General features: G+C 50.1%; 1 protein-coding gene across 5 annotated transcripts in view; it reads right to left on the bottom strand.

Annotated features, from left to right (window-relative positions):
- Positions 1–380: 380 nt before the first annotated feature.
- The window catches only part of LOC118229876 (FERM, ARHGEF and pleckstrin domain-containing protein 2-like), a 46,483-nt gene continuing 33,171 nt past the window's right edge, over positions 381–13,692 (bottom strand). For 3 of the 5 annotated variants that reach the window (XM_035422348.1, XM_035422350.1, XM_035422349.1), the window contains exons 14-27: positions 12,791–12,972; positions 11,650–11,739; positions 11,408–11,541; positions 10,767–10,848; positions 9,236–9,473; positions 8,396–8,526; positions 7,952–8,020; positions 7,754–7,843; positions 6,719–6,801; positions 6,346–6,464; positions 5,035–5,198; positions 1,993–2,100; positions 859–1,010; positions 381–620 (exon numbers count right to left, since the gene is read on the bottom strand). In XM_035422348.1, coding sequence (XP_035278239.1) covers positions 530–620; positions 859–1,010; positions 1,993–2,100; positions 5,035–5,198; positions 6,346–6,464; positions 6,719–6,801; positions 7,754–7,843; positions 7,952–8,020; positions 8,396–8,526; positions 9,236–9,473; positions 10,767–10,848; positions 11,408–11,541; positions 11,650–11,739; positions 12,791–12,972 — 1,733 coding nt within the window. In that variant the 3' untranslated portion in view covers positions 381–529. Of the gene's footprint in view, positions 621–858; positions 1,011–1,992; positions 2,101–3,631; positions 3,772–5,034; positions 5,199–6,345; positions 6,465–6,718; positions 6,802–7,753; positions 7,844–7,951; positions 8,021–8,395; positions 8,527–9,235; positions 9,474–10,766; positions 10,849–11,407; positions 11,542–11,649; positions 11,740–12,790; positions 12,973–13,692 lie in introns of those variants that run through there. The other 2 variants (XM_035422351.1, XM_035422352.1) reach the window with 2 other exon arrangements.

Genomic DNA, 13,692 nt, shown 5'->3' with positions numbered 1-13,692 from the left:
CAAACTGCACTTCGGGCTGTTTCTGCGTGGATTGGGATGGCAGGTATGCCATCCCACCAAGTTACGCCAGGGAGGAGTGGCATGCTTCCTTTACGGCACCGGGCGGTGGTTCTATCCTCGGCTGAAGCGGTTCTCGGATCAGCCCTGCACATCCCTGTTGTGAGGATGACTTGAGGGCGGTTCCGAAGGCCCGGGTCTGTGCCGTGACGTTCCACAGCCACTGCGGAGAGGCCCCAGTGCAGAGCGCGTGTGGCCTGTTGAGGGAAAAGGCAGGGAGGTCCCTGCTTTCTGGAGACACACCACCGCTGGTTTTGTCTGGTTGTTCGCAAAGCCCCACCCCCACCCCCTCCCCCTCCCCCCCCCCCCCAACCTGTGTGTACAGGAGCGGGGGGGGGGGGGGGGGGGGCAGTTCCTCAGAGGAATACAAATAGCAATAAAGAGATATTTTTAAAAATAAAGATGCTCATGCGCTCCCGGGGGTCTGCGAGGCCCCGCCCCCAGCCCCGAGAGCTCCGCCCAGCGAAGGCGGTCAGTTGCCGTTCATTTCCGGGGGTTCCTTGGGGACAAGGAGACTCATCCTGCCCGTGGCACTGGCTGCGCTCTTGATCACCTCCATCCACCTGTGGAGCAGGTGGTAAAAACTCATATAATACAAAACTTAAATCTAGCCACTTAATAATAATATTAATGTGTATATAGCACTATCATACTCTATTCTCCTTTCACCTGATTGGACACACAGTCCCTTGAATTCACTGACTATTTTGATTTGCCAAGGCATCACAGCAAATAAGAACTACCTGGTTAACTAATGGTTAAGATAAAACAAATTCAAATAAAAATTCACTAAAACCATACCTCTCGAAGGTGTACTCGCTCTCGGCCCGGAAGTAATACACGTGGGACTTGAACTGCAACTTGAAGACGTACTCTTTGTGGATGCTGTCTGACTCCCCCGGTGTGCCGACTGTGTAGCCTAGCAACGGCAAACTGGCCAATGGGAAGTCATCCTGTACCATGATGATAGAGGAACACACAATCCTTGTTTATTATTTTTCATATAAATCACCAATTTAAACTCTAGAACAAATAATAAACATATGACAATTCATAAATATATTTCCACTCTCCATTTTAGTCTCAGAAGTTGTGTCATGCTCACTTGTCACCAGACACAGAGGGAACTATAGATGAGCACTGCACTCTGAGATCCAGTGACTATTTTCCACCCCACACACAACACAGCCTACTGCAGGAGAGTTAGCACCAGTCAGAGGAAGGATAACAGCGGTGGATTTAATTTCTACAGTGCTTTTCATCGAATGACCTCAAAGCACTTTGACAGTGAAACCGCCAATGTGTAGCGCCCACCTGGGTGATGCACGGCAGCCATTTTGTGCCAGAACGCTCACCGAATATTAAAGTCTCTATGACGAGAAAGTAATTTATATTTGTGCCTGGGGAGTAACGGGAGGGTACATCAATTGTGGTAACCCAAGATAACCTATCCCGCCCTCACCCAGAAAAGTGATGCCCACCCTCTACTCAGGTGTAATGAAGCCAACTGCATCCTACGACTGCACTGATAGGCTGAGCCGCCCGGGAGGCCCCGCGAGCATTTCCTTTTAATCAGCTGAGGTAGCCGCAACTGCATCAACTTCTAATTTTGGAGGAAACCGATTAAGCTAAAACCTAATGAGTCTTTCACACTCCCCTGCAGAACCATCAGCATTGGAGATAAGCAAGGATTAAGTAATTAGATGGCATTTCAGCAAACTGTTTAATGCCTTATTTAAAATCTCAAACTGAACAGAAAGGCAGCTTAATTTCTCAGTCATAGCGTCTCGGGTTTATAAACACAGCAGGTGCACAAACTGATGAACTGAAGTCCCAGTGAACGACACATCCGCTAAAGCCATTAAGTAGGACACATTTGTGCGTTTGCCGTATGGCGGTGGGGGATCTCCAGGTCCGGGCTGCTGTGGACAGTACCTGGTGGGTCTTGTAGAAGAAAAGGCAGAAGTTGGTGAAGACGACCCACAGCTTCTGCCACCCATTGCTGTTCTTGAACTTCCTCAGGAGGTACCCAGAGAGTTGGTTCTAGAAGGGGCAGGACACAGGTTTGGGAAAGAGGCCATCAGACTATGTATGTCATTGGTATACGTCAACATCAACTTTAGAAAATTGTAAATCTAGTCCACCAACTCCCTGCCAATTTGCTCTGCTACACACTCTTGGATACAACCTGGACCCTGTTTCACAAAGCAGGATTATTGAGTTAGCTGGACAACTGCACTAAAAACCTAGAGCCCTCCCAAAGCTGGAACATGGACTGAAGTACAAAGAGCTGTTCCGGGTTTTACTCAGCACAGTTATCCAGCGAACTTGTTTTGTGACCCCCCCCCACCCCCCGATCTGTTCTTAAGACTTTGGCCCGCAAACGTTCATTGATACAGCGAGTCTTGTTATGGAAATAGAAAGTGTGACCCGCTGTTCCCTCTTGTGAGCCTGGGCTCCCTGCCACAGTCCTGTGGGAGGACATGGCCAGCCAGGCAGAAGCCCAGAGGGAGAAAGGTAAAGAGCTCTCGGTGTACAGAGAACACGGGGTCAAAAGTCCAAGCCTAATCTTCTCGACGTGCTGGTGGGCCCAGTTCCTGAGGCTAACGTGCTAAACTAATGCTTCCGAGTCACGGTGGCATGCCAAGAGTGGAGTGACCCTTCATTTCTGGCTAACGCCCAAGGTTACTCTCTCACGCCAAGTACTACTGAATTCAGCACTCATGGACCATGTTTATCATTTCCTTGAGGCGTGCAAACACATTATGAAACATGAAGAGGGAGGATAATAAAGAGGATTAGGCATGAATGTGTGTTAATGGAAAACATACAGCAGAGAGGAAGAAGCAAAATGGTTTGATTAAATTACAATTAAATTCTGTCATAATTCTCTTCAAATTGGCATTGATACATTATCCAGACTCTCTTAATACTATGAAAGTATTTAAGGCATTTTTTTAGGTATATTATGAATCCCGTCCTTCTGTTATTTGCATCAAACCTTTTTTGAGTTTCACCAATACTGACACCATCTCTGCAAGAAACTGTTGCCGCTTATATGGATAATTTCATTAAACTTTCATTTAACTTCATTCTGCACTTGTCTGAGGCTGGACATGGACACATCTAGTCCACGTTTCTTTTTAGCCCTTCTGTAAAGACTATTTGACATGTGGAGATACACATTTGAAAAATGTTTTCAGAGTAATTATATCTATGACAAAGACATTTCTGTGGATACAATGGAGTTGCTCATCAATTTTTGGAACCATAAATTTTCCTTTTTTCCAGGCTTGGTGTGGTCCTTGTCTAACTGGTTGCTCTTATATTGTTTCATGGTTCAGCTCCCATTTTATTAATATATAGTTGCTGTGTTTTTATATATCCTGTTTTTATTATCAGGTTGTGTGTGCAGCAGTTTGGGCTGCTGGACATTGTATGCGTAAAGGTGACACACACAAAGTTCAAAGTTAAAATAGCGTAATCTGCTCTAGAGGGTGGGGTGGAGTTACGGCCTGGGGGGTCCAGCCTTCCAGGGGAGGCGTGGGGGGAAGGGGGGGGGGGGCAGGGGTACCTTGTTCATGTGCAGGTAATCGGACACTGAGAGGTTGTGGTTGCGGTACCAGCACACGTGAGTGATGGTGTTGGGTCTCTGGGCCTGACCCAGGAGGTAACGAGGGGGGAGCTCCGGGGACACGGCCGGAGAGCGGAAGACTGGGGGGACGGGAGGAGCGCAGCGGCGGAGGAGAGAAAGACAGAAAGAGGACAGGACAGTTAGCGTGCGGTCAGTGTGAGGCGGGAACGGTGGGGGGTTAGCGTCCTCCAGGGGGTCCGGTCCGGGGCTGTTAGTCAGAGAGGAAGGCTGCGTTAGCGTTCTCTTAGGCGCTCGGCCTGGGAACTGGATTGGACAGGGTGGCTGAGATAAAGTTCTCTGGTGAAATTTCAGAAAGCGAGAGAGAGAGAGAGAGACAGAGAAAGGGAGAGAGTGCGAGAACGCTCCGTTCTGAGCTCCTGCTCCCACGTTTGTGAGCGTGTCATGTGCCAGGAGAGACCCGCTGCCAGTCAACCCATCCAGAACGCTGGATCTGACTTAAAGTTGCGGTCTCCCATCCAACAGGTAGACGGAACCAAGCACAAAAGGCAATGACAGGTGGGAGGAGCTGAAATGTAAAAGGGGGCTGTGAAGGAGAGTGAGTGACAGGTCAGTGGGACAGAACAAAGCCTGGAAAGCAATGACAGGTGGGAGGAGCTGAAATGTAAAAGGGGGTCGTGAAGGAGAGTGAGTGACAGGTCAGCGGGGATTATGAGGGTAGCATCTGAAGACGACAGGAACTCTGCCGAATAACCCCAGAGAAACAGCCGCACACTGCACGCGTCCGTCGCGAGGGCCGTCACACCCTACTGTGCAATCAGCACACACCCCCAACAGAGCGGTTCAGTTAGCCTGCAAGCAGCCTCACTGCTCAGGGCTTACAGTACTATGAGCCTAATCGGTTTAACACTAATGTGAGATAAGCCTACCTAACTTTGTGCTTTGCTAATAACACTGGCCTGTGACTGAGAAATCATAATCTTGTGTACGTGGACCTCCAATCGGTTACTAATATTCAAGCTAATTGAACCAGTGACCCTAAACATAACAAAATGCTGACAAATTTGGTAGAACCAATCCAATTGTAGGAAACTAACCAACTTCCCTCATCTGATACTTGAGTGTTCTTTGTCGAAATGATCCTGATCGGGGAGTTCAGAGACCGTACGCTCTAACCGGGGGAACAGAAGAGGAGCTTTAAAATTACAGTTAGGCTAGTCTAACAAGCGAGGGTTTGCCGCAAACTGAAGGTTTTTTGTCTGGGAAACAACTGGCTTCGAAACTCCACACAGAAAGCTGCGGTAGGTCAGGTGACGGTGGCGTGCGGGTGGGGCAGCGTGTCTCTGGGGTGCACTGGCGGAGGGGGTGGGTGGGGTTAGGGGTACCTCCACGGCCAGGCTGTGGTCGGACATTGACACGCTGGTGTTGCGGTGCCAGCACACGTGCATGGTGGTGTTGGCGCGGTGGTGCGTCTGTTTGTCCAGGGAGCTGCGGGAAGAGTGCGTGTCGTCCTCCGACTCCTGCTCCAGGGAGACCTCGTCTGACGACCCTGTCGAGGGGGAGGGGGGGGGGGTAGCAGGGGAGATGACCCAGGCAGCAGGGAAAGGTTACGGTCCCTGTGCAGTCAGTAACAGCCTCCATTTTCTATGTAGAAGATTAATGGGATAAAAGCAGTATTTTCCACCGTTTAAAAAAAAAAATTTTTTTAAACGGTTTACATTTGGGAAAAGGACTTAAATGTTCCCATTTGCAAAGTCCCCGGTGACTGAGAACATGTCCTCATTCTCTCCCGATTCTCACCTCCAGGGCGTGAATGTCAAAAGCAGAATCGCACAAATGTACACCATGTACCCACGGACAGAACTGGCAGTGCTAAACTTGCAGCGATGGTTTAAAAAAAAAAAAAAAATTTTAAGAAGTCGAGCAAGAGTTTTTGGACCGGAGTGGAGAAATCATGTTGTAGTTTAACATTCCTTATACCATTCCAGTACAACAGATATGCTTTCGCACACGGTACTTTCAATTCTCTGTTCTACAGGTGAGCATTGGCGCAGTGTTCAGCGCACCGGAACGTTACGTCAAATGTTGTTGCTCGCAGAAACATTACCAGCATGTGGGAGTTTATATATAAATATACACGCGTGTATATTATATTCACCATAGATGCTTTTGCATTGCTTATATTATGCCTGTGTACTCTAAAATAAGTTCTGGTTCACCCAACTATATTACAAAATTAAGACATCACTGCACAGGGACAGCTAGGCTAGAGGACGGGGTGGGGGGGGGAGGGGGGGTCGGTCGTGCTCCTGAGTGGACCCTCCATCACTGTGGCCTGTTGAGGGAAGTCTAACAGCACACAGCTACTTCACACTCACACTGCAGCAGTCCCGATCGCTTCACAGCATCAGGGCGGGATAAATTAAAAGACACCAAGCTCCCAGAAACCCTTGGGAAATCCTGGTTATCGAACCACCGCGAACAAATATCCCGGGACATTTACACAACCATTAGGTCCAACCGTGACATTACAACAAAGCGAGCCCCTCAACGGAATACAGGTTTAATATGAGAAAAGGTGACCGGGCAGCGGCCATACTGAAAATGGCAGGTGGGTTTAATCAAACGGATTTGAAAGAGGAGGCAGCTGGGAGCCTATGAGAGGAGATCAGTGTCGCGTGCTCAGGAGCGCTTACTGTTGGAACGGTCGCACAGGTCGGGGTCCAGGAAGAGCTCGGATTTCTCCTGGGACTTCTTGGCCATGTCGATGGCCATGTTCAAATCCTCCATCCACTTCCCCATCTCCACTTTGGAACTGAGGGCAGGGAGCGTGGTTAGAACAAGCGTGAACGAAGCAGCAGGGCTGCGCTTCGCCCACTTAGTCACTATCTAAATACACGGCACTGCGCACAGAAGCAATATTGTTTTGTCGTGAACCAGTGTAAACAGATGACCGTTTTGTTGAACTATTGTGAAACCTATTGTAGTATCGTGTGTGTGTGAGAGAGAGTGTGTGAATGTGCGTGTGTGTGTGTGTGCGTGGTGTTGGTGCTCCACACTTTACCCTACCTGGCAGCCACCACAATGGTTCTCTGTGCAGAGTAGATGGTGAAGCAGTGGGGCACGGACCACTCGTTCTCACTCTCCTCAATCTGGAAACAGGGAAGGAAAGAGACAGAGGCAAAAGAGGTAGAGAGGAACAGAGGAACAGAAGAAGAGAAGGAGAGAAAGCAGGGAGGGGGGTGTGAGCTGGGCTAACCCAAAACAGAAGCATCCTCTCTTGCATGCCAAAATAAAGCAGAAAAGTTCATGTTTTAAGAGGAGTTGTGGGGGGAAGGATGACGTGTAGTAAAAACAGATAAAGCTTTCCAAGAAATTCTGTGGCTTTCTGCCTGGTGTCCTACCCCACCATGTGTCCTTACTGGTTCCCCCTCAGCGATGTCAGAGCAAGGCCCACATATTTAACCTAACCACTGCAGCTGCAACTTTCCCCGCAAAAGTTTGAGCGTGACATCAGGAGTTTTACGGCCGCTGAAGTCGATGGGAAAACCAGAGCAGGAATCCGCAGGGGCCGAGTAAAACCGTTTAAAACCGAGTCGCCCAATAAAGCGCAAGCGCTCTGCGAACGCTTTGCGCCGTCGCGGGAGGCCTTGTGGAGCCCGTGTGAGGCAGCCCGCGGTACTCGCGGGCGGGGCCAGCGGTATAAATTGTACGTGGAAGGGAAGGAGTGACAGCAAGGTTACTAGGGCAACCTGGGGGCTTCACTGCCGTCCCCGTGAACCCCACCTCCACTTGGACCCAACGATAATGGGGGAAAGGGGGGGTGGTGCGTGCACCCTTCTGGCCGCCCCCGCCAAAACAGATATAGCTCTTGGCTGTCCGGCGTGCGACTTGCAATCAGAGCATGAAGCAGCAACCGCGCCCGGGTTAATAAACTTTGATCATTTTTCAAGAGAAAGTACGGGTCTTTTTCAGAATAGAAAGGCGTGACCTTCGCAAAGCAGGCTAAAGTAGTGTACTGGTGACAAATTTCAGGGCTGCTCTGCAGTGGGATCGCAGGAACGGGACGGGCTGACGAGGACAGGCCGGCAAACGGGTACTCACGAGCATGCCGTGCAGCGGCAGCTGGCCGTGCACTTTGAACTGGTTCGTGGCCGTCACGCCCTTGCTGGTGTACAGGAGCATGTCCGAGAACTGGGGAGAGAGACGGGGACGATGAAGGTAAAAATAAATTCGCTTTCACGCAAACGTCCAAAATGCTTTCATTTATATCTAGAGCCCGCACTCGGCCAATTCACTTACCAAGAAGAACATCCTCTGCTGAAGTCCTTTCTTAGTGAGCTTGTACAGACAGCCCTCCCGGATAAACTCCTGAGAGGAAGTAACACCATTCACAAATTCTTACAGCTACATGACGCTTCATAATGCCTTAGAATCATTAGAATTAAATATGCTACAATACCAGTCTTTACACTGCATCATAATAATAACAGTAATCACAATAACAAAAAAAAAAAAACATCTGTCAAATGCTTTTCATCCACCTTAAGCAAATAACTCAGCCTATCTGCAGGCTGAATGGGTGTACATTCATTAGTAAATATAAGATTCACGGGCGTCACTGATGCAGGCAGTGGTGAAACATCCGTGTGGTTTTCGGGCCTTTGTTCAGAATGTTTGCTTGGTAAACCGGCGCAGGGCGAGCCGGGTGCCGAAAAGCTTCTTTTGCTCTCTGTGGGGACTCACCCTGCCCGGGGCCGTGAGGTTCTCGATGCCGATCAGATCCCTCTGCAGCTCGGTGAGCTTCTGGAAGTTCTCCAGCCGGATCAGGCTGCTCTGCAACTGGGCGGCCATCTCCGCCACCTCCTTCAGGGCCTCTGCGGGGCGGGGGGGGGGGGAGAGGAGAAGGGAGTGGGCGGAGTCAGATATGAGTGGGCGAGGTCACAGTTGAGTGGGCGGGGTCACAGGGGAGCGGCCGACTCTCACGGACGTATCCCTGGGTAGTGGTTCGGGGGCCTCTGGGATACCTGAATGTTTAAGCAGAGGCTCGAGGTGCTGAACCACAGGGTGAAACGCAGACGAGCAGCACCTGGAGATGACTAACGGTGTGAACAGATTACCGGGGAATGGAGACGACAGGATGGGGTCTGCAGCTCTGGTGTGCGTCAGTTTTTAATTTGAAAACGCTGTCGTGGCTGAGGACCTCCCTCAGAGCCTGGCTTTATCCCTGTGTGTGTGTGCGCGTGTGTGCGCATGTACTATATAAGTGAGTGTATATGTGTGTGCGCTTGTGTGTGACCGTCGATGATATGCGTGTGGGGTCTGTGTGTACGTGTTTATATGTACGTGTGTGTGTGTGTGTGGAGTGTGTGTGTGTACGTAATACGTTTGTGCGCATATGCATTTGCGTGTGGGATGTGCACGCACGCATGCGTTTGTGTGCGTGTCTGGTTGTGTGTGGGGTGTGTGTTTACACATACGTTTGTGCGCGTGAGCGTTTGTGTGTGCACGCGCGTGTGTGTGTGTACAAGCGTTTGTGTGTGGGCTGCGCTGGTACGCATGCGTTTGAGCTGCTGGCGTGTTTACCCGTGCAGTCGAGGCGGTCGCGGTGCTCGGGGCTGTAGTGCTTGCACAGCCGCTCCAGGATGAGCTTGTAGTGCATGAGGCGCTGGATGGGCTTGAGCAGGAAGGTGTTGAGGGGCAGGTAGCACACCTTCTGCAGCTCAAACTCCTTGTACACCGTCTCCAGCTTCTTCAGCCGCTTGGTGGACTTCTCCAGCTCCGCCAGCACCTCGTTATGCTTCTGCAGGTAGCTGGTGAACTCCTGCACGATCCACCAATCACACGGCGGCGTGAGCACCACACCGCAGAACATCCCCGTTTCATACCCAGAGCTAAACATCCCACAGTAACACATTCCAGTGAGAAAAATCCTCTACTATAACTAGGGCCAAAGTTTGTCTCCACCACGTGACCTGCAGGAATTTAAACTTTTTTCAATGGCTGTCCTCCAGTGGTCCCCAAAGGCACTCCAATGTCACAGTCAAGAGACTAATTGTACAACAGAGCTTCGAACTGAGACATTTATAAAAACAGTTCGTTGATCTAATATGGGGTGAGTCAGGAAGGAAAGTGAACATGGATCGAAGTTTACTGTCGGTTTTTTGTTCTACCTGACAGTTAATCAATGCCACTGACTGGCCAGTGATTTAACTCACCTGGTGTTCCGGGTTTAAAGCGGGCATGATTAGAGGGGGAAAATGATACCCAGCAGGACTACTGGCCTCAAAGGCCAGATTAGCATTCCCCAGCTCCACTGTATCATATCCCTGTGATATACAGTGCCCTACAAAAGTATGTTAACGGTAGCGTGAAATTTATTACTTTTGGATTTGAGATCAAAAGACATGTACTTTTGTCTCATATTCATCTTTTAACCTCAAATCCAAACGGCTTAAGTATAAAGCAAAAATAACACATTTCACTCTACCTATAACATACTTCTGGAGGGCGCTGTACACCCCCTAGTGTACCCCATCCCACTTCCACATTACATCATACCCCCATGCTAAATGTCCTCAGCTGTATCATAATCCCAGTGCTAAATACGCTCCTCTGTATCATATAGCAATCCTCTTATCATCCGTTTGTGCAACTAATTCATGTAAACCTCCCTCCCAAACCTTTACTGTTAATCCCACCGGCTTAATATCCCTGTGATTCTCTGCGTGGGAGTGCAGAAAACTGTAGCCTTCCGTAGCACAACCATCTGACAAGCCAGAGCTCACACTGGCAGAAAGCATCCTTCGCCATTACCTCACTCGGCTATCGCGAACACAATACCGCTGAAGTCACGAGCAAGTTAGCGTGTAGCATATTATTCATAACTCTTAGCAGACGCGGGGGCGCCCTTCATGAAGGAGGGCGGGCCAATTCCCTCCCGCCGGTGCGTAACGCTTTCCTAATTGGATTTGGCGGCGCTCCATGGCGATCTGTGCGCAGGCTTCCGTCTGACCCTGCACCCTGGCAAATGAGAAGAGGGCGGCACCTGTTCTCCATCAATCACCCCGCTGAGCACCGCCCACCCCCGCTCCGGAGCCCCGCCCCCCCACCTCACCTTCAGAGCGCACATGTTCCTCAGCATCACGTCCCCGATCCTCTGGTAGTCCCCCTTGACGTGGGCGTTGGAGCGCCCCTCCCTGGTGACAGGAAAGCACACAGGGAGAATAACTTCACAATGGAACCCCTCACTGGAGTAAGCAGAATCTTTTGCACGTTTAGAATGCTGAAGAAAGCTTGCACCGAAATATCAGTGTGCTTATCATGCTTTATTATCTGTGTCATAAAAAAGTTTATAGAAGTCTTCTGGAGACTGCCGTCCAATTTTTTATATCCCAGTTTGGAATACCAATTGCATTTACAGGCACTTCTCAAAAAGGTAGCGTGATCGTTCAATACGGCAGTGGGCAGAGAAGCACTGTCCTCAGGAGCACTGCCTGCTGCTGGTGCCGCAGGTGCACAAATAGAGGAGCTGCTGCTGTGTGATGACACTCACTATCCTGTCAACAGAAACCCTCTCTCCCTGGGTAAAGCAATGGCTAACTGAACGCCACCCAGCAGGGCTGCCTCAATGGACCTGGTCAGGATTTGATACCGGACTACAAGGGCTGCGTCGCTACACCAAAACCCGACGATTTAGCGAGTCAAGCCGCCTGCAGCCTGCGTGTTTCTGCGCGGCTGGGGCGACAGGGCACTGACCAGAGAGCCAGCCTCTGGTCGATCTCCTTGAGGAAGCCCCGGTGGAACTCGTAGACGGGGTCGATGTTGGAGAAGAGCAGGGTCATCAGGCCTTCCGGCATGGCGTTCTCTTTGATGACGGCGCTGCGGAACCACTGTGGGACACGCGCACACACACACAGGAGTTCTAAGTGCAACCCAACCACAGAAAAAAAACACCAGTATCAAACAGTACGTTGCGGGGATACATCTGCTCCGCTCACCACTGTAATAACCTCCAGGTCCTTCACATAAGTCCTCTCTGTGGTCAGGATCTCTTTGGCTATGAAGTAGGCCTTGTCAGTTGGATAGCGCTGGAGAAAACACAACAGGCAATGAGTCAGAGCAGGCCACACTAGACCCCAGCAGGACTGAACAGGCCAACTGTCAAACTTAGCAGGGCTAATCAATCACCTCAGTCCACCAGACCACTGAACCACATAAGAATTGGAATGGCTGCTCTTCATTTCACAGATCAGAACAACTCTTTTAGTTGTAAGTCTTTATTGTATTGATCTAAACCTGAGCTTTATAGCCCTATTATTGCAGTTGGTTCAAGAGCAGCAGATATATTCAGTGAATGGTTTCGATAACGAGTAACATACATTTTTAAAAAGGCAGCTATGCCGTTAACTGCTGCACTCAGTGGGAGGGAATAACCAGAGTACTCGACAGTATGACTCACAGATGGTAAAATCCTGCCCATCTGCAAGTTTTAAAGCACTTCTTTTAAATCAAACCCACTTCCCACTGACTCTGAACAAGGATGAAAGTGACCTTGTGCGGCTTCCTGGCCTTCAACTGGAAGGAAAGGTGCTGCAGACTTGCTCTGATTCAGTAGAGGGTTAGCCCATTAACGCTGATGTGCTCTGAAGCCAGGGGCCAAGGGTCAGCACACCAGGAAAGGGGGAGGGCTGGGGGGTTGCGGGGAAGGGGGGGGGGGGGGTGATGGCGGTTAGGAACTCAACGTTTTCAACTGGTCTGTCAGGGCTGGTTTATGATTAGAAGGCTAACAGGCAACAAAAGAACTGCGTCTGAATAGCGAGGGATGGTTTAGCCAAAAAGGGTAGAAAAAAATGCTTTCTGAGTCAGAGTTAGAGCTTGCAAGAACACAGCCATGTCCCACCAGTGAAGTTGGAACAGTAACAGAGTACTGTGCTAGGGTAAAAACTAAATACAGGCACATCCCTGTGTGCCACATTGGGCCCACCACTATTAATAAATGAAGGCAAAAAGTGAGGGAGAACATATGGAAATGTGCATTTAAGAGAGATGCAAGTTTTAACACCTAAACAAATGAAAAACTAATGATAAAGACAAACTAATGACAAGAAACAACCAGGGATCGGCAGGACACCCGCGTACCTTCCTCCTGCCATCTTCCTCCTCGTCCAGCCGGACCCCGCCTGCCTCGCTCAGGATGGGGCTCTGCAGGGGCGAGGGGGCCTGGCCCGGGAGGCTGAGGGTGGACATCTGGAAGGAGGGCGAGAGGCAGAGGGGGCTGGTCACCGCGTAGGGCGAGAGCTGGGGGCTGTCCACGGGCGGCCCTGAGGGAGGAGAGGAGAGGAGAGGGAGGGGCCGTCAGCGAGGCCTGGGACCTGGGCCCTGTTTCACAAAGCAGGGTTACCGAGTTAGCTGGATTACTGAGTTAGCTAGATAACTGCGCCGAGCAAAACCCGGAACCCTCCCAAATCTGGAACATGGACTGCAGCACAAAGAGCCGTTCCAGGTTTTACTCAGTGCAGTTATCCGGCTAACTCAGGAATCCAGCTTTGTGAAACACCCCCGCAGGGCTGTCGTCAGTTCGGTTTAAATCAGTCGACTGCATAAACAAACCAAACCTCAATTCACAAATTTAAAAACTATGCACGAGTACACTCATTTAAATCAATTTCATTCAATTTCAATCGCCAATCGCCAAAAATAGACCCCAACATCACCTAGGACATGCTCTGTGGCCAAAAACAACAAGAACAAGTCGTCTCCCCCCCACCCCCCACCCCCAAGTGCAACAATATGTTCCAAGTCGCAACTGCCAAGCTACATTTTTATCTCTTAACCACGCTAAAATGGGTCAATCCCCCCCCCCCCTTCTCCAATTTTCCCATTTCTTTGTTGGAGAGAGGGTGGAGAGGGATTAGTCTCAGATTACGGCATTACGTGCGACTACTTGAGTCTTCCCCCGGAGTCTGCGGAGGGATTTAGACATGCGGCCCCTTAATATCCTAAATTATCGCAGTCTCGATTCGACGTGGTATCCATTTCGG

This window comes from Anguilla anguilla, chromosome 6 (genome assembly GCF_013347855.1).
Source record: "Anguilla anguilla isolate fAngAng1 chromosome 6, fAngAng1.pri, whole genome shotgun sequence".
In the NCBI taxonomy this organism is placed as follows: Eukaryota; Metazoa; Chordata; class Actinopteri; order Anguilliformes; family Anguillidae; genus Anguilla; species Anguilla anguilla.
This window is presented reverse-complemented; position numbering and strand designations above follow the sequence as displayed.